This window comes from Hippocampus comes, unplaced genomic scaffold (genome assembly GCF_001891065.2).
Source record: "Hippocampus comes isolate QL1 unplaced genomic scaffold, H_comes_QL1_v1.1 scaffold45, whole genome shotgun sequence".
NCBI classification, from domain to species: Eukaryota; Metazoa; Chordata; class Actinopteri; order Syngnathiformes; family Syngnathidae; genus Hippocampus; species Hippocampus comes.
Genome location: NW_017805783.1, coordinates 807867 through 833768, shown reverse-complemented (window position 1 = coordinate 833768; position 25902 = coordinate 807867). Strand labels below are relative to the sequence as shown.

At 41.4% G+C, this 25902-nt stretch overlaps 1 protein-coding gene across 1 annotated transcript in view; it reads right to left on the bottom strand.

The window, feature by feature from the left end:
* Positions 1-854: 854 nt before the first annotated feature.
* tacr1a (tachykinin receptor 1a) overlaps positions 855-25902 on the bottom strand; it is a 54397-nt gene continuing 29349 nt past the window's right edge. Inside the window, exons 3-5 of the mRNA XM_019885091.1 lie at positions 8859-9009; positions 6917-7113; positions 855-3076 (exon numbers count right to left, since the gene is read on the bottom strand). Coding sequence (XP_019740650.1) covers positions 2683-3076; positions 6917-7113; positions 8859-9009 — 742 coding nt within the window. The 3' untranslated portion in view covers positions 855-2682. The remainder of the gene's footprint in view (positions 3077-6916; positions 7114-8858; positions 9010-25902) is intronic.

Here is a 25902-nt window from a genome sequence, read left to right as displayed (position 1 = left end):
TAATGTATTTTATGATGATGTCAATTAGAATACATTAACTGATTATTTCATGAATATTTTCTCGTACTTTGTAGGAAAAGGTGTAATGTAAAATATTTCTGTCTTTAATGAATGCAACAAATTACAGAACACTTGAAAATGTAAATGCGCAGCGGGCTGCATCAAAGAACTGAGCAGGCCGCATGTGGCCCATGGTTTATACTTTATCTCTGTTTTTGATTAACCTTGATGAGCAGAACAACGGACATTTCCTTTTGGAATTAACAACAAGACTTGGACTGAAGGAACAATCCTATAAAAATGCAGTTGACCCTCAGAGCTGAACCGCAATCATTTCCGCGGTTTTCATATCTGTGTTCACACTTGTCAGGACCGGTTCACTTAAAATAAAATCTAGTGTGTCGAGACCAAGAGGTGAATTCGGACCCTTGCAAGAAAATTGACCTGAGCTCACACAAAGACACAGACCGGCCATTAGATGCCTGCAGAACACACATAAAAATCTTGATCATAATGTCTTCCATCATAGATAACCAGCCATTTATTTTCTATGCCGTTTGTTCTCGTTAGGATCTTGGATCAGATGGAGTCTGTCAAAACTGACTTCGGGCAAGAGTCTGGATTGGTTTCCTGTCGATTGCAGCAAATCTTCAGTTTAGGCAAACAACCATTAAAGCCTCACCCATGTTAACACCTATGTGTAATTTTGAGTCTTCAATTAACGTATATTTTTGGAATGTGTGAGACAGACAGAGTAATCAAAGAAAACATAGCAAGAGACAGTATAAAACAAGAATGAAAGGTACAATAACTAATCATCTCTTGGTAAAGTAAATGATTAAACTGAGTTTGAACACAGGACTTTCCTCTTTTATCATGACTGATACCTTCGGGAAAGTGTACAGGCATGCACACAAAAAGATAAAGAACAGGTGAGGAAGTTGAAAAAGAAATTAGCTCGATCATGTCTGTGACCACATTTTTTTCCAGGTTTAGTTTACGAATGGACAAACAAAGCCGTCTGCTTGCCGTAGCTATAAGTGAAGCCAGTGGCGACCATCTTACATTGTGACTCTCCTTGCACGGCAAACTTGAATGTATTGATTTCTCTGTGGCGTTTTCACGTTATTTTCTGTCTCTACCGTGAAAATGCCACAATATATGGTTGTACTAATCTGTGAAAAGCGCCACATGCACATTTCATCAGTAAGAATGTGATTATAAATTTTTTCTTATAAGGTATATATATCTCCGAGTGCTACTCAAAGATTTGTCTGCATCATGCTGTCAGAACGATCAACGATGAAACGAAAGCAAAGTCAATTCGGACAAAATTCCACTGAGAAATGTAAAAATAACCCTTGTAAATTACGATTCACAATATTGAGAGAACATACGCTGAATGGATCCATGCAAACAGTGAGATTTGTCCTTTGAGAGGCCCTTAGTACTCCATACAGGGATGCTAGCTTAAAACACACACCGATAACGTTGTTTTCGGCCAAAACCAAACAGAAATTGTCAGTAACAGAGGCAACAGAAAATGGCTCCCCTTTGGCTTCAGTCACGGGGGGCAGAGGTGGAAAATCCAGGGTCCAGAAATTAAAAACTGTCTTTAGCCACAGGTGCTTCTACTCCACTGGCACGTAAACAAGCTCCCTTCCCTTACCCGCCAGTCGAATAGAAACATTTGTGACTGAAGCCAAACTGTGGCCGGGTTTGTCACCTGTGGTGAGGAACCAATTCTTAGTCCATTCAGATATAAGTCTGTGGTCGGACAGAGGTCGGAGCGAAAGTCAGGAATTGGATGGGAAATGCATCATTTCTCTCACAGTAGTAGAAAGCTGAAATCTGCTTTCTGTATGAAATCAAACGTTGGAGCTTTCCTCCAGTGATCAGTCTGCTCCACACGATTTCAAAACGTAAGCTCTTGTTTTGTGTTTGTTGTCTCCGCTCAATGTTTGCCGCGGCTCATTCACAGTCTGGGGAGCTTCTCGATGATGAGAAGAAGGAAGCAGATGTTTCAAATCATTGTTGAGCTGCTTAAAGATGAGTCATGACAGCGCATCAGGGATGTGGCAGAATATTAAGCAGCACCTGTTCGAGGTTCCTTGACCCCAAGACAAGTGCTCATTCTTCACATGCGAGAGTTGAGAAAATCCTGCTTGGGGAGAGAGTGGCAACTTGATCGGCAAGTTCGAATAGGAAAATGCACTTTCCTCTCCGAAAGACTCCAAGTTCCTCCAGCTTTAACTGCCTTGCAGACAACGGCGTGTATTTGCAGCATGCTGGTCTCATTTTTTTACCACAATGCCGAAATAGACCTTGTGAAGTCAGAAAGCTAGTGGGGGTGAGAATGTGTGAACTTTCCTTGCAAAATGAGAGAGGGCTGGCGTGCCGAGCGGAAGCTGTGAAAAACCAAAAAATCTGCTTCAGGGTACAGTTTTCAAAATCAAATGCAATCATGTTGTGCTCATCATTCCTTGTTGGCAACAAACTGCAGCGGCGAGTAGCACGAGTCACCGCAAGAAAATTCTTGAATTAGGAAAGACCGTGCTCAGTGGCCAAGCATTCTTAGATGCAACTAATGTTCCAGTGAAAATGCAAAGTACTTGTGCAAAACCAATCGTTCGCAGTCACTTACACGTTCAGTTTCAGCACAAGTTCTTTCGAGCTATTGTCTCAAATTCTCTCCCGGCTATCTGAGAAAAAGCTGCTTGAGTTTAATGTCTGGTCTTGGAGGTTGTTATGCGAGAAGAAACTCGATGCCTCAGATACAGTTTTGGAGGCACTCCGGGACGAAGAACCATTTGAAGTGAGGTCCAGCGAACAGCTTCGTGGTTCTGCCCCAACGATTGATTCAGCAGGGCCAGGACCGACTGTCACTTTGGCCTTAGACTGCTCTGTTTCATCCCCCGCTTGGACAACAGTCGACACAGTGGTCTCCATACGGCTTGCTTTGAAAATGCTCGTCTGAGTTTGAAAGTAGCGAGTAGACTTCATTTCCAGGCCTTCGTAGGAGCTTTGAGGGACACACGGGCAGCAGCGGAACGCTTGTTTAAAACCTGCGCGGAACCTGTGGGGGAAATAAACATTGTTTAATTTTCTTATGCACACGTACACACTGTAACAAATGAAACAGAAGATAGAAAACAGACAGTCCAAAGGTTCAGTTGTTAATTGTTTGCGGAACAGAGCAGAATATTTATTTTTACTTCCTGTTTCAATTCCTTCAACTTAACTGGCAAACTGAGAGGAACTTGGTTCTCTGCTGATTGCTGCCAATTAGAGAAACATCTAATGCGATAACAGAAAAAGATACAATAGTCTCTGTATGGAATTTCCATGGAGTAATCTGGTAATATCACAAATAAATAGTTCCAGTGAGATGATTGAACAATTTTAAAAAAAGGCAATTTTAGTCTGCATTGTTAAAAAAAAAAAAAAAAAAAATTATATATATATATATATACACACACACACACACACACACACACACACACACACACACACACACACACACACACATACCGGTACATAGTTTCTGTTCTTGTCTTTTGATCTTTTGTACTTTTAATTGTGTAATGCTCATTGATTTAACTTAATGTGCTATGAAAGTTAGAGTGATATCGGGGTCCATTTAACTGGGCTCTATTCTAATTTTAATTTTATGTGGAAGTGACCTTGAGTGAGACTGTATTCTTGCGACACAATGCAGGTGGTAATTTACATAGTATCATACATACATAGTATCTCAAATAAGAGAATTTTAAAAAAGTGTGATCAGAACAGAAATGATTGGGCACCCAGATGAAAAAAATCTGGCAAGGCTGGGTGAAATCATAAGCGGATAAGACACAAGTGAGTGAAGAGAAAAGGAAAATGTTCACTGGGGAGAAACGAGAAAAGTCTATGGCTGGAAGATGAAGGAGAAAACCGTCATCGGTCACATTTGTTTTTAATCATCTGAACCGGCAGAGAGAAAACTCGGTCGTAAGAAGGATGACTAAATCTCAGCTCGCCTCAGTCGACTCATATATTTTCAAATTATTTCATCCAAAATTAAGTTTAGAAGTGAAAACAACCAAGTGTGAAATCTAATTTTTCTGACAGCACAGATACAATTAACAGGTGGAAGATAACACGCACCATCTGTCTTTTTTTGGTTTTACAAAATCCATGTGACAGGCATCATGTTTTTTTTGGCGTGGTGTGAGACGCAATCAGTGAGTGAGAGAACATTGTACTTTTTAGCCTAATGCGTTCATATGTCAAGTGAAGCGGAGGTTTTAAAAGGATTGTCATCGAGAAAATAAGGCTGACAACTAATCAGTGGTGTGTATCTCCTTGGCTCATATACATTTCGAAATTGGGAGTGTGATGACAGATTTTCACAGAAATGCTTGGAACATTAATGGTCCGAAAAGACATCATCGCTACATACTTCAACACATCCTTAATACAGGCAGGGACGTTGTTCCGAACAAATGAATGACAGCCACACTTAAACTCATCTGAGTGACTTATTCTGTGCTTAGGTAAGTGCTTTTGTTTTGATGAGCAATGCAGTTCAAATGGGCTCAATAGTGAGCACATTAAATCTGGATCTGCACAGCAGGTACTGGTGCCCTATTCCAATTCAATGCATGTAAGAAATGTTCACCATTTACATTTTGACACTATGAATGACACTAAAACTAGCGGCAAATTGCATCATGAGTGCAACATCGAGCAGGTACAACACGTAAGTCAACAATAACAATAACATTTCAAAACAAAAATAAATATATATGATAATGCATCTACTTACACTATTGGTGCGGACATCCGATAAATATCAGAAGTTTATCCACATCTGATTGGAAACATATTTTTATTTTGATGCTACTTACCACAGATCCGAATTGTGCTATTGTAAAAATCCATCCATCCATCCATTTTCCGATCTGCTTTATCCTCACAAGGGTCGCGGGGGGTGCTGGAGCCTATTCTAGCTGTCTTTGGGCAGTAGGAGGGGGACACCCTGAACCGGTAGTCAGCCAATCGCAGGGCACACACAGACGAACAACCATCCACGCTCACACTCACACCTAGGGACAATTTGGAGTGTTCAATCAGCCTGCCATGCATGTTTTTGGAATGTGGGAAGAAACCGGAGCACCCGGAGAAAACCCACGCAGGCACGGGGAGAACATGCAAACTCCACACAGGAAGGCCGATCGAACCCACGACCTCTGCACTGTGAGGTCGACGCGCTAACCACTGGGCCACCGGGCCGCCTGCGATAAATAATTTTGTAAAATTTATAATAACATTTTTTTCCAGCAATAATGTGCACCACAGTATGAGCTGAAAAATTCATCCAACCATCCATCCATTTTCTCAATCAAACCCGGTACCGCTGCATGTGAGGTCAACGCGCTAACCACTTGACCACCGGGACGTCCTATTGTAAAACTAATAATAATAATTCCAAAGAATGGCACATCCAGTAATGACATGAGGCACGCACATTTTCAATTAAGTTTTACAGTTGGTGTTTTGAAAGTTACAGTCATGCATTGTTGGGATAGTCCACATATACCCATTTATGCTGCAGTCCAGTTGCATTGGTAGATATCTGATACAGTTATGATTCAGTCAGGATTCTAAATGTTTATGATCATCACATCATGAGTAGGGAAACATGTTTACCTGCATGGTGCAGTAGAATTCTTACTTTGCCGTCCACATGCATGTCAAAATATTGTTAGATATAGGAGTATAAATAATAATAAGAATAAAAATAATATAAAGCAAAAACAAAATATGTCTATAAATCAGCATAACAATGTAAAATAAAGGATGAATAGTAAGTGTACAACTCATGGATTGGTCAGAAGTTGTATCAAAACAGACAGATGCTCTATGTCTAAACGACAACTGCATGTGCTTACTCCTGTCAGCTGTTTAAGAAAAGAAAGATCTTTTTTTTTTTTTTGCCTACAGGTCCTGCATTTTACACGTGTACCTCTGGCCTGAGGACAGAATTGTGAATAGTCCATCCTGGGGATTCATGGGGTCTTTGATGGTGAAGAAAGACCTGTTATGCGGTGGTCGATGCTCCAACAGGAGTGCTGCTTTACCACACAGCGATGCAGCTGGTCAAGCTGCTCAGCACAGTGCAGTTGCAAAGTATTTTGGGACCAAAACTTCCTAAGCCCCCTAATTAAGTATAGCCGCTGTTGGGGTTACTGAACCAACTGTGTAGCACCCAGTGGCCAGGGTCGGTACACACTGATAAAGATGCCCAGGTACATAAAACTGTTTACCGTCTCCACTTCAATTTACTGGATGAGCAGCATCTTATGAAGCCTCCTCCTCATGTTCCGCCATTATCTCGTCTTGTTCGTCTTGAGTGGAAGGTTATTGTTGTCCTCCCACCATGACACCAGGCTGTGCCTCCCTATAGGTTGCTTTGACCCTTTGAGAAATGAGTCTTATTACTCTAGTGCCGTCCCCTCACTTGATGTTGATGTTGTCCTTGTGGGAGGTGACGCAATCATACGTGAACAAGGTTTCGAGAATGGGGCTGAAGACGCATGCCTGTGTAGTGCTCGTATTTGCAGTGATGCTGGCTGAAGTGGTGTTACTTATCATGACAGTTGAGAAGATTGAGAAGCCAGTAAAAGAGAATGGAGTTCAGGCCGAGAGTAGACAGTTTATGGATTAATTTCCAGGTTTTTCCTTCCAAGCTAGCGATGTGGTGACTGTCAAACCGACAGTCTGACAGCCATGATAGTTGAGGCCACTATTTGAGGAACTGTATTATTAAATCTATTCATCCATCCTCGCCGCTAATACTTTTAATTTAACTCTCCCTCTAGGTAGCAAACCATTGAAAGATGGCCTGTGAGTTGCAAGTTCACATGCTTACCTGTCATTGAGGCAGCAGTAGATGATGGGGTTGTACATGGTGGAACTCATGGCCAACCACATGATGGCCAAATAGACCTGCTGGATGAATGTTTCCACAAACATATCAGGAAAAAACTGGTGCAGCAAGAAGTAGACGTGGTAGGGCAGCCAGCAGATAGCAAACGTACACACCACCACAATCATCATCTTCACCACCTGCAACAAAGATCAGGGCTTCAAAGTTCCTCCACACCAAAATCCACCAACATCAGGTCAATAGACCTTGCACTCCTGAGACACTGGAGAACAGTCGCACTGGAACAGAGGTTCATTTCCCTAAAGGTTCCCACAAAACGACCCACCCCATTCCTGTCCTATACTGTCTCTTGCATTTGTTATTTAATGCATCCTTTTTCACAGAAGCCAAATTATATGTGCTTTGCCAAGGTTAAACTGGACGGAGATTTTAAAGCGGGCCGGCAAATTGGTGCTGTTAAATCCAGTTTTTTTGAGCTAAGGCAGCTGGCGAGAGTAAAGCCTCTTGTTTTTGGACTGCACTTTGAAACAGTAATTCATGCCTTTGCCACATCTTGGCTGGATTACTTTAATGCACTTTATTTTGGAGTCAGGCAATCCTTCAAGTGTCTTCAGTTGGCTCAAAATGCTGCTGCTCGCCTCTTGACTGGAACTCGTAAGAGGGAGCACATAAATGTAACTCCCTACTTTGGCGTTCCTTCAATGGCTCCTTGTACGTTTTAAAGTTGCCAGGTGCCTCGGGTGTGCGGAGCCGATGCTATTAGAGTTAGAGTAGATTAAGCAAAGGCTGAGAGGGGATTGAGCCTTTTTCCGTTGCCGGTCCTTCTCTTTGGAATGACCCCCCGCTAAACCAGGGATGTCAAACTCATTTTTGTCGCAGCCCACTTCGGAGTTACGGCTTTCCGCAGAGGGCCCTTATGACAGTGAAAGCACAAAAATGTTTCGTCATCTTATCGCATTAGTATTTGTACACAACAAATGAATGGATTACTAGATTTGAAATCAGTCAACTTTCATAGTTTGTTCAAATGTTGTTCAAGTGAGTGTCAACGGGGTATCAAAATTATTGCAAAACCTCAACATCATGCAAGTTAACACACATGATTTGCTTTTGCGGGCCACATAAAATCACGTGGCGGGCCCGTGAGTGCTCATCTCTTAAACTCATTTTAAAACTCATTTTTATTCTTTGGCTTTTGACTCAGCATGGTACCTTGTTTTAATTTGACCGTTTTTGTGCTTTCGACTGTCTTTTTATTAATTTATTATTTTATTGTTGTATATGTGGTATTTGCTCCATGTACAGCACTTTGTATACAGCGGTGGTTGTTCTAAAGTGGTCTATAAATACAGTTGAGTTGAGTTGAGTGACGGAATATTGATTGCATGTTGTGGAAAGTTTGTGACAGAAGTTGTACGTTGCTTATTGATTGCACTTACACGCAATTAAATAATGTCTGATTTGACATTGACATGAATGTACACGCACATAATCAGATCTGTGGTGCAAATGGATTCGCATTAAGTCTGTAAATCCTCATCATTAATTAAATACAATCAATTATGATGTATACATTCATTAAACTTGTATGAGCTGCAGGAAGAAGACCAAATGTCATTTTAGTAAACATCACATGAGCATTGCACAGCAGGATCCAATTCATGAATCATTTAGGATAAGTAAAGCCAGGACAATGAGATTAGAAATGAATAGTATATTATGCGGTATTATGTACTTTCCTACATATTACATAAAGTGCCGTCACTTGAACAGTGAAGCTGCTATACTTGGCTCCACCAAGGTCCATCATTTGAGTTTATTGCTGTTCACAACCGTTATTCAGGATATGAAACGAAGACATAAGAGAATGTTTATTAGGAGCTTGTCAAATAAAAACTATGCAGGTGGCACAGGGGTAGCATACCTTGCGTTTGGCAGTAAGCTGCTCCTTGTAGCGATCAGAAGAGTCTCCTGGGATTTCACTGGCCCAGAGGGTAAGTCCCACCACTAGATAAGCACAACCCATCACCAATAGAGGAAGGAAGTAGATCAGGATGACCACACACACATAATACCTATGGAATACAGGAAATCTTCATTAATCAAGAATCCTTCAAACATCATTTGGTCGTCACTGCAGCACATTGCTTCCAGTTGAGTGACATCAAACTGTTGTTGTTCTTATAAGAACATAAGGCCTGGGTGATATGATAGAAATATTTCATATTGGTCGATATCCTTTTTTTTTTTTTTTTATGCTTGAAAATACGGACCAGCAAGAAAAGGGCTGAATTTAGGTAATTTTATGTTAAGATCTAATATTAAACTTTAATAAGAGTTCAATGCAACGATGAAAAAGTCAAACTGGTAAATATAAAAATTAAATAAACACCTTTATAAACATAACCTGCGTAGAAGGGCTGGGATGAATGCAAAAAAAAAAAATGTTTCGCAATACAAGGTTTTTCATATGAGTAAATTTTGATAATTATTGATTTTTTTAAAAATGCTTTTAAAATTAGAGAAACAATTAATAGCTTTATGTATTTCGTAAGGTATTTTTGTGTGCAAAGTTACACCTCCAGCAGTGCACTGTTACAATATAATACGTTAATGCTTATTTGCGTTCGACATGACCCCAAAGCAGTATTGTCGATAGTTATCAACCTTCATTCAATGCTCATACATTATAAAGTGTAGTGACCTAATACTCTCTTGCAGAGCATGCATTAGCATTGATCAACCATCTTAGCACTGTTTAGCTTTTTAGCGGGCTCATTATTATAGTCCATTATCGTTTTATTTGCCTGATTTTAACTTGAGTGTGATGCCGAGGGTCGGACATGGCCAACACGTACGCTATAGCATTTCTAAGACAGGGAACTCCATGTATCCTTCCGGAAGTATTTAATCAGATCAATATGCACAATATCATAATTACAAGATTACAAGTTGTACTGAGTCGAGAGGTATTTATTTGAACAAATTTACGCCGCACTCTCCTTCCGTATTAGTATACCACAAGCACATATGCGCACAGTTCCTCCTTGTTAGTTTAGCTGCATGCTGCCTACAACATGCACAATGCCGGGGTCAGATTTTGCTTCATGGTTTTTTTTTCCTATTAATCATTTTTATGGAAGGCATTTTCGATTGTTATTGATCACGTGTCTATCAGGGTACATACTGACACTGAATTATTGCCTAGCCATATAAAAACACTAGTTAGCCAGCAACTTGAAATGGAGGTCGCCAAAAAGGTGAATCATTAAGATAGGTCTTCAGTGACAAGCCAAATGGACATTGGAAAACAGATTCCATTACAATGGACGTAATTGAAGGATGTATGTCGTGCTGCAGAAGTTCACTTTTTTGGTGCGACTGCAGCTAGCAAGCCTGAGCCCTGTGTGCAGAAAGACTCGCTATGGACAAAAAAATAAAAGAATTGTTTTGTTTTTAAATACAATTTATTTATTGGGGCGGGGGTTTAATGTTCATATGGATATGTCTTGCACCGAGTCTGGTAAAAAAATAGGAAGCACACAACATTCATGCAGCATACAAGTTTTATTACTGTGCATGAGTGTGATGAGCGATCTCTATACTATGTCAAGGTGAAAGAGAAAACAAAAATGAAACATAGCACTATGGCATGATCATTTGAAGCTGATGCACCGCATTTGAAGCACGGGAAGACAGACAGAGGCAGAAACACAAAGGCAAGAATTTGAGTATTGTAATGATTTGGACTACATGCAACCCTCCTTCCACACGTCGATTTTTGGTTGGGGGACCTTTTCAGGTTTGCCTCAAAATGCTTTGGACATGCAATCAAAAAGCGAGGTCAGATGGCAACTCAACTTTACAGACATGTTTTATTCCTGCGTTAATGGAATGCTCCCCCCCCCCCCACACACACAACAGAATACTCCGGAATTATTTTTGGTGAGTGACAATTTAGTCATTTGTTCAGTAAGTTCTTAGCATTGCAAAAACATTACATCTAATCGTCATTCATGACTAATATTGTTCCTCTACTTATTGTATCTTTTTTTCAATTTAGGTTTTTTTTCTTTCCTTTTTTTTTTTTTTTTTAAAACAAGCTCATTAATATACTAAACATTGAGGTTTCATCTCAATCTCTCCTCTGGTAACTGCCGAGTGGATTTTAAATCCTTTATGATATTATCAAACGTGACAGTTTCAGTGATTACAATATTTTTCATGCATAATTCATCATGGACACAGGGTTTGTATTGTGTTAACATTGGGAAATGGGCATGTCTAAATGTCTATTTATACAGGGGTGTTGTGTGTGCATTTTGGCTATGAAAAAAAAAAAAAAAAAGGAAATCCATCAAACAATGCACAAAATGTGTGTGCACCAACATGCTGTCACAGTGACTTCGACCTGCATAGAGAAACAATCTGTTTGCTCCTCAGCAAATTCAGCAGAAGACTCACATAGCCCATTTCCGTGGCTATTAAGTACAATTATGTTAAAGCCACTGAAACTCCCATTGGCTTTCATCAGCATGAAAATGACCATGCATGCACACATAATTGGGCATGGTAAAGAGGAGGAGGATCAAAGGAGAACAATGTTGAAATGCCCAAACAGAGAGCTCGGGAAACTCAATCTGAAAGAAGTGTGTACAACCAGGCAAAATGATAACGGCAACAGCATAAAAGGCGGGAGCTGTTCACATGAATATTTTATGTTTATGGAATAACTACTGTGTGACACAAACAAAGTGGGGGTATGCACTTTAAACTGAATTAACATATCCGTCTTAAATTCAATTTCAAGAAAAGAAACCCAACACTGGCTTTGGGCAAAATTTGGTCCATTTCATATTTTTTCACAAGGCTATATATACCGTTGATCAGTCTACACTTGCGGGTGTTATTATTATTATTGTTTTTTTGTTTTTTTTACAAATTATTGACCAATATAAAGTGATGAAAATGGCTTGCTCTGCCATGTTGACAGTTGAGTATCTGAGGTAAATTTTACAATGCTTGTGACAGTTGTTTGCGGGGTTCCACATTTACATTTTCGATCTCTAGTGGCCTCTCGAAAGTTACCAGCCAATCAAAATTTCCACTAGCCAATTTTTTAAACTTTAGCTCTGCAGTTTTTATATACCTCCCTCATACCACTGTATCTCTGTTCATTTCTTGCACTGACTGCACAGCCCAGACTATGGCGTGAAATAATTTGCACAGCCAAATGGGCAGACTAAACAACATTATCATTACGGCTCCATAATGGAAATGTCAGAGTCACTGTCAGGGGAATAAATTACTGAGAACAAAACATAACATAGGGTATCGCGATCGTTTGAATTTGAACCATTCCGGTTCTGATTCCAGTTCCGAAGGATGCTTAGTTTCGATTTGTTTTGGGGTATGCCAACTATCAGAGATGGGAATTCCGTCCCTTTGATGGAACAGTCCATCTTGGACCGATGTCCATTTTGGGGACGCATGACGAGGCTTTCAAAAAGGATAGACTACACAAGGACGGCAGTGGGTTTTTTTGTCCGTCCCTTAAATCGTCACTAATCGGACATCCGTTTCACTATCGGCTGAAAGAAATATGCTCAGCCTGTCTTGTGTGTGTAATCTGCCAATACACACTACTCGGGACTGAAAATGGAATGTCCTGACGCGCCGCATGTCTCATGCGTGTTCACCGTGTTTGTATGGAGAAGTGACTTCACTTTGCTTCATGTGGACAAGAGGAGGAGCACTCGTCCTCCGTCCAGAAACTTTACACATCGCCAGTCAGTCTGGTGACTGGACGGTCGTTGACACTTAAATAGTTGTAAACAATTCAATCCAGCCGGTTAAGAACGCTGGATGTGTGTGTGTGTGTGTGTGTGTGTGTGTGTGTGTGTGTGTGTGTGTGTGTGTGTGTGTGTGTGTGTGTGTTAATTTAATTGTCTGCGTCTGCTTATTCATGCACATGCGTGTGACGTACTACGTACATTTTCGACACCACCGCGAGCCAGCAAAAAGTTCATTTCAACGTACTTGGGCAAAATAAGCTAAGGACAAAGGTTGCCTCGGAATGCTTCAAGGGCGTAACTGGTCACCCAACCGCGTGTACTGCAGTGGCAACGCACTGGTGGGGCACAGGGAGGCATGGGAGGACTTATTTATCAAATTCAACACCTTCCAACCCCAATCTCTGCTGGTGTGGTTAGGGTTTTTTTTTTCAACAGCAACAGTTAACTGGTTATTTGTATTTGAGATGATCCGCCATTTAGTTAGATGTGTCAATGTTGGCAATAGACGGATTTTATTCACTCATCCGATTATGAAACTGAATGGCACGCAGTAACTTTATACATGAAACCTCATTTGCACAATATCATATCATTGAAGTGTTGCACTGAGGGTGACTCTTCATTTAGTTGAATGAAATTGGTCTCATCTTCTTCAGGTTGGCGGACAAGGTACCGTAACGGGGAGCCAGAAATTAGAAATGCAAACGATTCCGTGAGAATCAGAATTGTTAGTCTCGGTTCCAGTCGATCTACAAGACATGATGGTGGAATATATCTGGCCAACACGAGTGCCTCATACATCACTGGCCAAATTGACAGGTAAATTTTTATCAACACCTGCCAGATTTTAATTCAGATTTGGCATGTTGTGGGGTGTTAAGTGAGATTCCTGGTTGTTTGACGTGTACTAAACTTTGTTGAATGCATAAACAAATGATCAATTCATTAATCTTTTATACTGATTGTCCTCATAATCACAAGTGAACTGGAGCCTCAGCGACAGCTACTGTTGTGCAAGAAGCGGGGTTAAACACCTGACTTGTTCAATCACAGGTCACACAAAAACTATTTCCCGACAAACTATTTCCTGAGTAAAAAGCCTCTCTGCCTTTTTCTCCACACTGACAGGCCTTTTATTTTATTTTTCTCATTTTTATAATGTAGAAACGGCTTGCATGGCGAATGTGCTCCCTGTTGTAAAACCTCATCAACAACACCGTGTGCTGTCAGCTACAAGTGGGAGGGACTTTGAAACATAAACCAAATGCAAAATCGACACTGTCAGATTCAGTCCTCCTCCTCAGAGCTCACTCGTGTACGGTGTCACTGTAATCATTGTAGAAATGCTGAAGATGACTCACTTAAACAGCTTGGAATGTAATTTTGGATTTAATGTTGAACTTTTTGACTTCTCAATTTTGAGGGGGAGGGGCTAGTGACAGAGCTAATTGTAGCTATGAATGTTCATGCAAACAATAAATAAGCTGGAGAGCCTCAGCTCAGAATTCTGCTTGTGGTCTTTTCCCTGTTAGAAATGGTGCTAGTCTGTTTATGAATGGAAACTAAAGAAGTAGCCTAATAGAAATTAAAGATTTTTGACAGAATTTTGTTGTAGTTTTGATCTATACATCTACTTGGGGTGTATGCAGTGTCAGTGAGGTATCGTATCTCTGTAATGGGACTTGCCATGTCCTTTCATGGCACCTCATTCTGCAATGTTTCTTCGCTGGCACTCTGCTCTCCACTTGTGGCTCTCCAAAGCTGTAGCATATGCAGAAACCAAACCTGGGTTCACCGGTTTGAGGCATTGAGGACAGCCGATCAAGTCTCACATCCTCTACCCTAGCATACCAGGAACTGTAGTTGTAAGAATGAGTGTTGTGGAGTGCTGAGGGCACAGCAAGGCATTTTGGATACCATGGTTATGCCCTGCTGCCTAAATAGTCCAGGGTTGGGATGGCATTTTTGTCATACCACCAGATCCGTGCTTCTGAGGCCAAAAGAGTGGGATTGCCCATGCGCATCAAAAAAACCTACCGTACTTAAAAAAAATCCTTTACACAATAGTTCAGCAGCCATGGGGAAGGGGTGCCAAAAGAGTGGGATTGCCCATGCGCATCAAAAAACCTATTTAAAAAAATCCTTTACACAATAGTTCAGTAGCCATGGGGAAGGGGGTGGGATTGCCCATGCGCATCAAAAAAACCTACCGTACTTAAAAAAAATCCTTTACACAATAGTTCAGCAGCCATGGGGAAGGGGTTGAAGCAACAAGTGAAGGCGACCACTGGCAATTGTAGACGAAACTTAGATATAAGTAGCCACTCTCTACCTGTCCCCGGGAAAACAGAAGAGTGAGGGATTTCCCCAGGTGACCAATCACCCTCTTTCAAACAGCATTTACTCACCCTCACCCTGCAACCTTCAGCAAGACCAGGCTAGCAGAAGAAGGTCTCAGTAAAAGAGCTTAAAGTTGGCGAGACCTTCTTCTCAAGAGTCAAAGATGAAGAGAGACTCCTTGAGGACTGTTGATCAAGTAATCAATCCTCAAGCAACTGCTAGACTTACCAAGGTAAAATGAATGAAAGACTGATGAAACTTTGCTTTCCGCTCAACCTTCCTCTGTATGCTACCATCATTTACATCTAAGCCCCAACTCTCACCAACAGTGAGGCAAACTTCTACGAGGAGCTTAGCACTGTTGTAAAGAACACTCACTTCAAAGAAAAACTCATCTTGCTCAATGATTTCAATGCCACAGTTAGAGAGTAACGGGGAGCCAGAAATTAGAAATGCAAACGATTCCGTGAGAATCAGAATTGTTAGTCTCGGTTCCAGTCGATCTACAAGACATGATGGTGGAATATATCTGGCCAACACGAGTGCCTCATACATCACTGGCCAAATTGACAGGTAAATTTTTATCAACACCTGCCAGATTTTAATTCAGATTTGGCATGTTGTGGGGTGTTAAGTGAGATTCCTGGTTGTTTGACGTGTACTAAACTTTGTTGAATGCATAAACAAATGATCAATTCATTAATCTTTTATACTGATTGTCCTCATAATCACAAGTGAACTGGAGCCTCAGCGACAGCTACTGTTGTGCAAGAAGCGGGGTTAAACACCTGACTTGTTCAATCACAGGTCACACAAAAACTATTTCCCGACAAACTATTTCCTGAGTAAAAAGCCTCTCTGCCTTTTTCTCCACACTGACAGGCCTTTTATTTTATTTTTCTCATTTTTATAATGTAGAAACGGCTTGCATGGCGAATGTGCTCCCTGTTGTAAAACCTCATCAACAACACCGTGTGCTGTCAGCTACAAGTGGGAGGGACTTTGAAACATAAACCAAATGCAAAATCGACACTGTCAGATTCAGTCCTCCTCCTCAGAGCTCACTCGTGTACGGTGTCACTGTAATCATTGTAGAAATGCTGAAGATGACTCACTTAAACAGCTTGGAATGTAATTTTGGATTTAATGTTGAACTTTTTGACTTCTCAATTTTGAGGGGGAGGGGCTAGTGACAGAGCTAATTGTAGCTATGAATGTTCATGCAAACAATAAATAAGCTGGAGAGCCTCAGCTCAGAATTCTGCTTGTGGTCTTTTCCCTGTTAGAAATGGTGCTAGTCTGTTTATGAATGGAAACTAAAGAAGTAGCCTAATAGAAATTAAAGATTTTTGACAGAATTTTGTTGTAGTTTTGATCTATACATCTACTTGGGGTGTATGCAGTGTCAGTGAGGTATCGTATCTCTGTAATGGGACTTGCCATGTCCTTTCATGGCACCTCATTCTGCAATGTTTCTTCGCTGGCACTCTGCTCTCCACTTGTGGCTCTCCAAAGCTGTAGCATATGCAGAAACCAAACCTGGGTTCACCGCTTTGAGGCATTGAGGACAGCCGATCAAGTCTCACATCCTCTACCCTAGCATACCAGGAACTGTAGTTGTAAGAATGAGTGTTGTGGAGTGCTGAGGGCACAGCAAGGCATTTTGGATACCATGGTTATGCCCTGCTGCCTAAATAGTCCAGGGTTGGGATGGCGTTTTTGTCATACCACCAGATCCATGCTTCTGAGGCCAAAAGAGTGGGATTGCCCATGCGCATCAAAAAAACCTACCGTACTTAAAAAAAATCCTTTACACAATAGTTCAGCAGCCATGGGGAAGGGGTTGAAGCAACAAGTGAAGGCGACCACTGGCAATTGTAGACGAAACTTAGATATAAGTAGCCACTCTCTACCTGTCCCCGGGAAAACAGAAGAGTGAGGGATTTCCCCAGGTGACCAATCACCCTCTTTCAAACAGCATTTACTCACCCTCACCCTGCAACCTTCAGCAAGACCAGGCTAGCAGAAGAAGGTCTCAGTGAAGCAACAAGTGAAGGCGACCACTGGCAATTGTAGACGAAACTTAGATATAAGTAGCCACTCTCTACCTGTCCCCGGGAAAACAGAAGAGTGAGGGATTTCCCCAGGTGACCAATCACCCTCTTTCAAACAGCATTTACTCACCCTCACCCTGCAACCTTCAGCAAGACCAGGCTAGCAGAAGAAGGTCTCAGTAAAAGAGCTTAAAGTTGGCGAGACCTTCTTCTCAAGAGTCAAAGATGAAGAGAGACTCCTTGAGGACTGTTGATCAAGTAATCAATCTTCAAGCAACTTCTAGACTTACCAAGGTAAATGAATGAAAGACTGATGAAACTTTGCTTTCCGCTCAACCTTCCTCTGTATGCTACCATCATTTACATCTAAGCCCCAACTCTCACCAACAGTGAGGCAAACTTCTACGAGGAGCTTAGCACCCTTGTAAAGAACACTCCCTTCAAAGAAAAACTCATCTTGCTCGATGATTTCAATGCCACAGTTGGAGCAGATATTGATTCAGATGCAGATCCTGATATGGAGGAGTTACACGGTACTTGGAAAAATAAACTCCAACAGCTCGATGCTTTTGAGATTCTGTGCTGAAAACCACCTCAGTATTACAAATGCAATGTTCCGACGTGAAAACGAGTGCCAAACAACAGGAATGACGATTGACTTTGCTATCTGCCGTCAGAGAGTCTGACTGTTGGACATACCACCATGTAGTCATATCCATTCTATCCCTGCATATCGCTCCAACAAACTGCAAGATGCAGAAATTCATTAAATCGGCATTCACACTCGCCACACCTGAACAACTTCAACGACAAAGCAAGTTTGCAGAGGATCTGGGCGGCCAACTCTACACCCAACACTAAATTAGGAACAATTCAAACCAGTAGTGCGGAGTCAGCAAAAACCACCATTGGCCCGAGGAAATCACTACACCAGGACTCATTTGATGAGAATGATCAGAACATTAAGACACACAGAAGGCCTTTGTTGAGTGACAGAACAATTCCTCCTACATGTCCAGGTGTCATTGCTTGGAGTGCCTCCAGAAGCAGGCCCAAGCAGCGCTGCAAATGATGCGGGGTGAGTGGTAGGTGAATGAGGCCGACACGGTGCATAGATATGCCGACATGCAGAACTCCAAGATGTTCTTCAGCACCATAAAGAAAGTTTATGGCCCTGCCATGCCACGTACTGGCCAGCATACCGTGGCCTGACAGCTGACAGCTCAGCTCTATTGAATACAAAGAGCAGCATCAATACAGGATGGAGAGAACACTTTAGCAGCCTGCTCAATAGGCCTTCCACATTAGAACCCCATGTGCTCTATCTGATCCCAGGCATATGGAGAGGCCAGCATGGCACCGCGTAGCTAACGAGGCACAAGACAACTTTGAAGCGACAAGGAGATTAGAATTTAATGAAAAGGCATCTTACCCCATACAGTTTCCTTGCCCCCACTGTAGTCGTTTGCAAATCGAGGATTTGTCTGAAGAGCCATTCCGCGTACAGGCAAGAGGAGGACCGAAAGCACAAAGAACTGTCATCATCGGATCGAGAGAGCTAGATTATTTTCATAAAATCCCACCACAATTAAAAATATCACTCTTGTCTTTGTCTTAGGTCGGGTACACACAAAGGCAAAGGGTTTGTTTTTGGCCCAATTTTGCCCCTTCCTGACCAAACCCCCGGCAAGCTTATGTCTTATAAGATTGTCTTGTAAGATTATCCTTGTGTGTAAGGTGTGTTAAGAGGGGATTTGTACCGATAATATGGTCCAAAACCTGTCGGGGCTCATTATATTAAATATTGTATTGTTCAACATTTCCGAAAAAAAAATCTTCGTGTGTGTGGGAAGGAAGTCGAGTTCTCTTGAGCTAGGTGACTCCGCAAACTGTGACATGCCGGTATGTAGCCATCAAAGAAGCTCTCCGACTGACAAATGAAGAATCGCTGGTAAATGAAAAACAAAGTTATATCTCAATAACTGATACAATGCAAACTTTTTTGTGAGGAACACATTTTTTTTAAAATAAGTGTTTATGTGGTTCTCAAGCTGTAGTTCGTCATCCAGGTAAACAAAGCAACAAAGATGGCGCATTCACCTTTAATGTGCGTAATGTCCACATGACGGGTATTTCTTGACCTGTTCAAAGTCCTCTTCCATGACTCTTTCTGTCCCCGATGACTGAGCCAGCCAAAGTGTGGGCTGTATTAGTACTATTTAATATTACTATAAAAAATTGTGATAATTGGGTTTTGGAGTAAATTATTATTATTTGTGATGTTAGTCCAACAGGGCATACTGCAGCAAAAAAAAACAAGCACAATTTCTAAAAATATCAGGACTGTCATCTATTTTGAAGTAAGACTGGCTGAAGTATGACCTTGTACAAAGACAATGACAGTCATCTCCTTGGGGGGGGCTACAGACCCTACTTTGACTGATGGATGAGGCTTTACGACAGAAAAGCTGCACTATGTTGCCTTACTGTCACGCAAGCCAAATCAATAATACCTTGGTCAGCGCATACCACACAGCCACAGAAAAATTACACACTCTGGGGCTGCTGCGTTGTCTCTCATTCAAACATGAAAGCATGCTTCCAATGTTTGGCAACAAGTGCATTACATTTTGGAATATGAACAAACCTCCAGTCAGCTTTGGGTGCCACAGCTACGAACCAGTCAGTCCATTTTTAACGTAAAATGATAGTCAGTGTGGAGAAAAATTGAAATGTATATTCAGAATTCATGTATGGCTGTTTAAATATTTTGTGATTGCGATCATTTTCCAGCATTGAGTTGTCGTTGAGGTCGCTGATTAAAAAATGTCAGGATAAAGATAACAACACTTTTTCTGCTGCCTTCTAGAGTTTGCAGAAAGGCCAATTTAATGGGGATAAATCACACAAATGGAGTTGCTCAAACTATGATTTCATCAGCGTGTCTATGCACTGCACAGTACACAGTATGTGCTCTTTTTGCGCACGTCTTTCTAAAACATGACACTGATTCATTTTGTTAGGTGTTCTTGTATTTCTTTTGAAATGGTAGATGTTCAAAGCAAGAATAATGGCTATCACTCAGCCGTGCGAGGATGTAATGGGTCAACCATTTTGAAAGAAGTCAAGGCAGCGATTTAACAGGGGACCATTTGGTGTTGTGTGCTAAAGTGCACAAGCATGCTCGATAGTCCCTTCAGACTTGTGTATGAGTTCATTCGTCAGGGTCATTTACCACCTGAATCTTGAAGAAAATAAAAATACTCAAGTAACGCTGTGGTAATGGCCATTTATATGTACCGTAGTGGCAGCTAATTTGCTCTCATAGACCACCAAGTACAACATTTCAGTTCATATTTACAACACGTGCCATTGTGAGCGATAACATTGATTTACTGGGGAATTTTCAACATGTTCAACATGTTCCTTGCGTCAAGAAAAACTGTTTGCGAGAAGTAAAACCGTTTGCGAACATGTTTGCGACCAGTCCTGATGAAACCCAAAATCTTTTCCGCTCACAAGCATTCGCCACTCAGTCAGATCTGGCCTTTAAAGAAGTTATGTTTGGATTTAGAATCGAACCTTATTGCACCCAGAGGGCCAATCAAGGTACTGTAAACATGTTGCTAAGGCTGCTCATGCTCTACTCCTCAAAAATAATTAGCGACTATTACACTTGCATCAAAATGGAAGTTCAGAGAGTCTTGAGGTAAACTCTCCTGGTAAAAACCAGAACCAGCTCACGAACTACAAAACCAAGTCCATTGAAGTTGGGATGTTGTGTGTAAAACGTAAATAAAAATAGAATACAATGATTTGCAGATGCATTTCAAGCTATATTCAATTGACTACACGGAAAAGACAAGTCATTTAAAGGTCAGATTCCAAAGATTTTTCAGAGTCTGTTCAAATTCATATTCTCATTTCTAATATGTTTTGTAAAACATACACATTACTTTTGGCAAGTTGTCAACTGGTTTGATGAAGAAATAGGCTGTTCCTAAACACTTAGTTATTAAGAGTTGTTTAGAGGATGGGTGACATCATTTCTAATATGTTTTGTAAAACATACACATTACAGTTGGCAAGTTGTCAACTAGTTTGATGAAGAAATAGGCTGCAATTACTCATTCCGAGCAGGTTTCAGAACTTATTGGAAGCATCAGGTAGTGTGGGTGTAGTTACTCTAGCCACCACGAGGTTTACCAGAAGTGACGCTTTAGTAACTGACCATCGAGGTACTGTACAATTTACACATTTTGGGATTCAAGGAGGAGCATTTTTACACACAGCTGAAGATGTGTGTCAAGCAAGAATGTGAAATCATTCCACCTCCTGAGCTTCACCAATTGGTGTCGTCAGTTCCTAAACACTTCGTTATTAAGTGTTGTTTAGAGGATGGGTGACATAATACAGTGGTAAACATGCCCCTGTCCCAGCTTTTTTGGAATCTGTTGCAGGCATCAAATTCAAAACAAGTCAATATTTGCATACGCGCGCACACACGCACACGCACGCACGCACGCACACACACACACACACGCACACAAGTGCATTCACGAATGCACAAACACACTCATGCACAAGTACACATGCAAATGCGTGCGCACACACACACACACACACACACACACACACACACACACACACACACAGTTATTTGAGGTCACAGTGTTGGATATCAAAAACAGGCCCTATTAATAACCTCCAAAGTAGACATGCATAGCCACAATTTCCTTTCTACAGCTGACCTCAAGAAGTTACAAAGGCTACTGTTCAATACATGTGTGAGGAGGCCCTTGAAAAATCTACGATTGACATCCAGTTGTGCTCATAAGTTTGCATCCAGTAAATTTATGAGCACAGCTCTAAGTACACTAGCAGCTTGAATACTTATGTTACTCACCCAATTTAGAAATTATTAGCGACACTATCAGTAAGAACCCAGAAGCATGTTTTTAAAATGGGTACATTGATAGTTACAAATAGCAGTTAATAACAGTCAATTTTACCTTCATCTCAGAGGATTGCTAATTGGAGCGGGTTCAAAGCAGTATATTACAATCAGACCTCTCAGGTCTTGAGGGTGGGAGGCGGTTCAATTATTGGTCACAACAACCTGTCTCAGAATATTCCGTGATTCCATTTTATATCTCCTTTCAAGTGGTTTTATTCAATATCAGCATATTCCTCATTGCAGAAAAAAAAAATTGAGTTGACATGTATTCAAAAGGAACCCTAACTGTCATGACCCGTTTACTCTGGATAACTTGTTGGTTGTTTGTACCATATAAGATTTTCTTCAGTAATATACATTTCAAACATTTTGTAGAAATTTTATTTGCATATACGTCACCATGTTTTTGCAAGTACAGTACAATGCATTCAGGGATGGTGACGTGTTATGGTTGCTTCCCACATTGCTGCCCTCTGCCGAACAAAAAACAAAACAACTGCGAACTACGACTAGCACCAGCGAAAAGCTGTTAAAATGCCACACTGTGCAGCTTTTGAATGGAATTTTTTAATCGCAGGGGAATAAAAAAAGCGAGATAAGCCTTCAGGCTGTGGCGGAGGAACGGTGAATATTTTTGAAAACAATTTAAAATCCAAACAGTGTATATTCACCACATCAATCACCAGCTTTGAAGCAACTTTCGTCTTGTCCCTCTGCTGTGCGCCATCATTTACCGCCCTCCTAAATATGACTTTTTGAATGATCTTCTTTTCACGAAAATCAGGCTCAATCAAGCATGATCATCTCCTCTTCCACCGTCTTGATTCCTTTAATTCTGTGCTATATGTGACTAGCCTGACACATGAACAAGGACATACTTTTACATCAAGTTCTTTCTTAGTGTCTACCGGTGTCAAACTTGAAAGTCTTGGACATTGTGATTTCCGATCACGTGATATCTTTGTTTGATGTCATCTTTTCTTGTGCTGCTGTTAAATCTGCCGCTACGGAGCGCAGCCGCCGCTCTGATGCCTTTAATGAGCTTTGCATTTCCTCTTTAAACACAGATGAACTCACCTATTGGTTCCACTCATCCTGCCGTGATATACTTGATTTGATGTCTCCGTTAAACACTGCAGTCAAAACCTAGACCTGAGCCTTATTTTAATGACAGACCTCGCGCAGCTTAACAGGAGTCTAAGTGGAATCTAAGTGGAAAAAAGACAATCTGTAGGTCTCTTGTCAAACCTGGAAAGACTGCTGATGTAACTACTAGATCACAGTTAAGGAGGTCAAAAGAGTTTATTTATCAAACCTTAATCAGGCTAAGTGTGTCCTATTAGAAGTATTTTATACTTAACCCCCCTCCGCCTATTTGCTCACTTCTACCCTGAAATGTGTAATAGATTCCTGCAGTTTTTCATTAGCCCTGTTCACACGGCAAGATTTACTCCGAAGCTGCACCGAAGTATTTTGATGCGATATATTTTACACCGCAACAAATTTCGTGGAGCGTTCACACGTACAAGCCGCTGAGCGACGCTGCACCGACGTAGTGCCGAAGTAACTCCACTTGCGGTCACACGGGGCAGTATTTTGTTTCGCAGTAAAATTTCGTTTTTTTCACAAGTGTTTATAGAAATGTTGCTGTGACCCGCCATGTTTTCAAGCACAAAATACCCAGGATGCATTTGCAAGTACCCGTATGGACTCTTCCAGCGCGTAGCGAGGCCACTCCCCGGCAAGCGAGCATTTGCTCTTGAGCAAATTTACGCCAGTTGCGTTCACATGCGCACATTTGCTTCGGTGCTGCTTCGCAAACGAGCATTTGCTTCGGAGCAAATTTTTAAACCACCTCCCTGAGGTGGATCAAATTTAATGCGCACTAGGCTGTTGAGCGGCGCTACGTCGAAGTAAATTTGCACGTGTGAACGCTCCACTGGCGTAGAGTCGGTGCAGCGTCGGAGTAAATCTTGTCGTGTGAACGGGGCTATTGATATGGTTTCTACAGCTATGACTCTTGTTTCAAACACGACAATTGACCCCGCTGTCTGGGTCCCATGTTCAGTGGTGTTAAATTCTTTTGAAGTTATTTCCATGATGTTTTCAGAGGATGTGGTTTGCCAGAATATGGCATCTGGCTCCCCTGTTCCTCCATATTTCTTGAGTTTCTCCCAAGTATTGGTAAATCGATCTTGGCCATTATAAACAGCAGTCTGTAATTCGGTGCAGTTCCATTTCCCAGACCCATTTCCAAGCTGCCTTTTATATCCAAAATTCTAGAAAAAAGTGGTGCACATGCAGTTAAAATCTTTCTTGGATGAACATGATGTCATGAAGATCTTCCGGTTAGGTTTTAAGATGATGAATGGCACAGAGTCAGCCCTGTTATGAGTTTTTAATGACATCTTCCTGGCATATGACACTGGAGATTATGTGTGTCTGGTTTTGTTGGATTTAATTGCAGCATTTTATATGGTGGATCACAGTATTCTGTTGGCTCGTTTGCAGCACCAGGTGGGTACAGTATTAGGGGTAGCACCCTTGAATGGTTCACATTGTCACAAACGGTGGTAGAGGCCCCCAAAAAGCAGGCATGAGGGAGGAGCAGGGTGAACTTGACAAATTGTATGAACAAAACACTGTCAAAACTAAATCCAGAACCAACAAATTCCTGAAAACAACAAGAATTCAAAGTAACAAACAAAAACCCACGACATAAGCAAAAAGCATGATGTGACAAAACTCCAAACAAAATCCACGGCAGTAACACACAAACACTAACCAACAGTGACAGAAAAGATGACCCGACACAGAAGAGTCGGCCGGGAGACCTTTTAACAGAATACCTACTAATGATATGATGACCAACAGGTGTGCCGCTGTAGGAGGAGCCCTAAAGAGCCACCTGTTGGCCCAAACAGATCAACCGAGACACACATCCTATTTAGCTGACATCATTTTTTCTGTTAGCTTTGGTTGCTCTGAGTCCCACACTGCTCCACTGTCTTACGGTGTTCCACAGGGTTCAATTTTGGGGCCTCGGCTGTATTTTTTGTATCTGCTCCCTTTGTGTTCTACTTTAAGGAAAATTGTATTTCCTTCCAATGCTGTGTAGTCCCGCTGAGCAGAAAAGATGCTTTCTCTGAAATTACGGCGTTTGGTGCCAGTTTATTGGGGTTTTTTTTGTATGTTGTTGATGGTCGCTAATGGTGTAGTGGTACAATCGCCTGACTTGTGTGCAGGCACTGTGGCATCGGTTCCCACTCAGTGAGGGTGTAGATGTGGGTGTGAATGGTTGTTCGTCTCTATATAAGCCCTGCGAGTGACTGGCGAGCAGTTCAGGGTGTAGTTCGCCTTTTGCCCAAAGTCAACTGGGATAGGCTCCAGAGCACAAGTGTCAAAGTCAAGACCTGGCCCGCCACACCATTTTATGTGGCCCGCGAAAGCAAATCAAGCATGTCAAGTTCCATGAAGCTTGCAAAAGCCTGAACCAAAATTTCAAATTGTCATATGTAATTCACAATAACAGTCATTATTCTTGACTTCTGATTGTAAAACTCGTTATTGATCAATTTTTGTGCACTGTGTATGAAATATGTGGAGGGGATTAAACATTTATATGGTTTCCCAAAATTCATAACGGCCCTCCAAGGGAAATTGTCACTACAATGTGGCCCGGGACAAAAATTAGTTTGACACCTATGCTCCAGAGCCTTCCCTCGACCCTGTTCAAGATAAGCGGTGTTGATAGATGGGTGTATCTCTCTCTCTCTCTCTCTCTCTCTTTCCCTCTTGTACTTTCATCTTTCCTTCTCACTT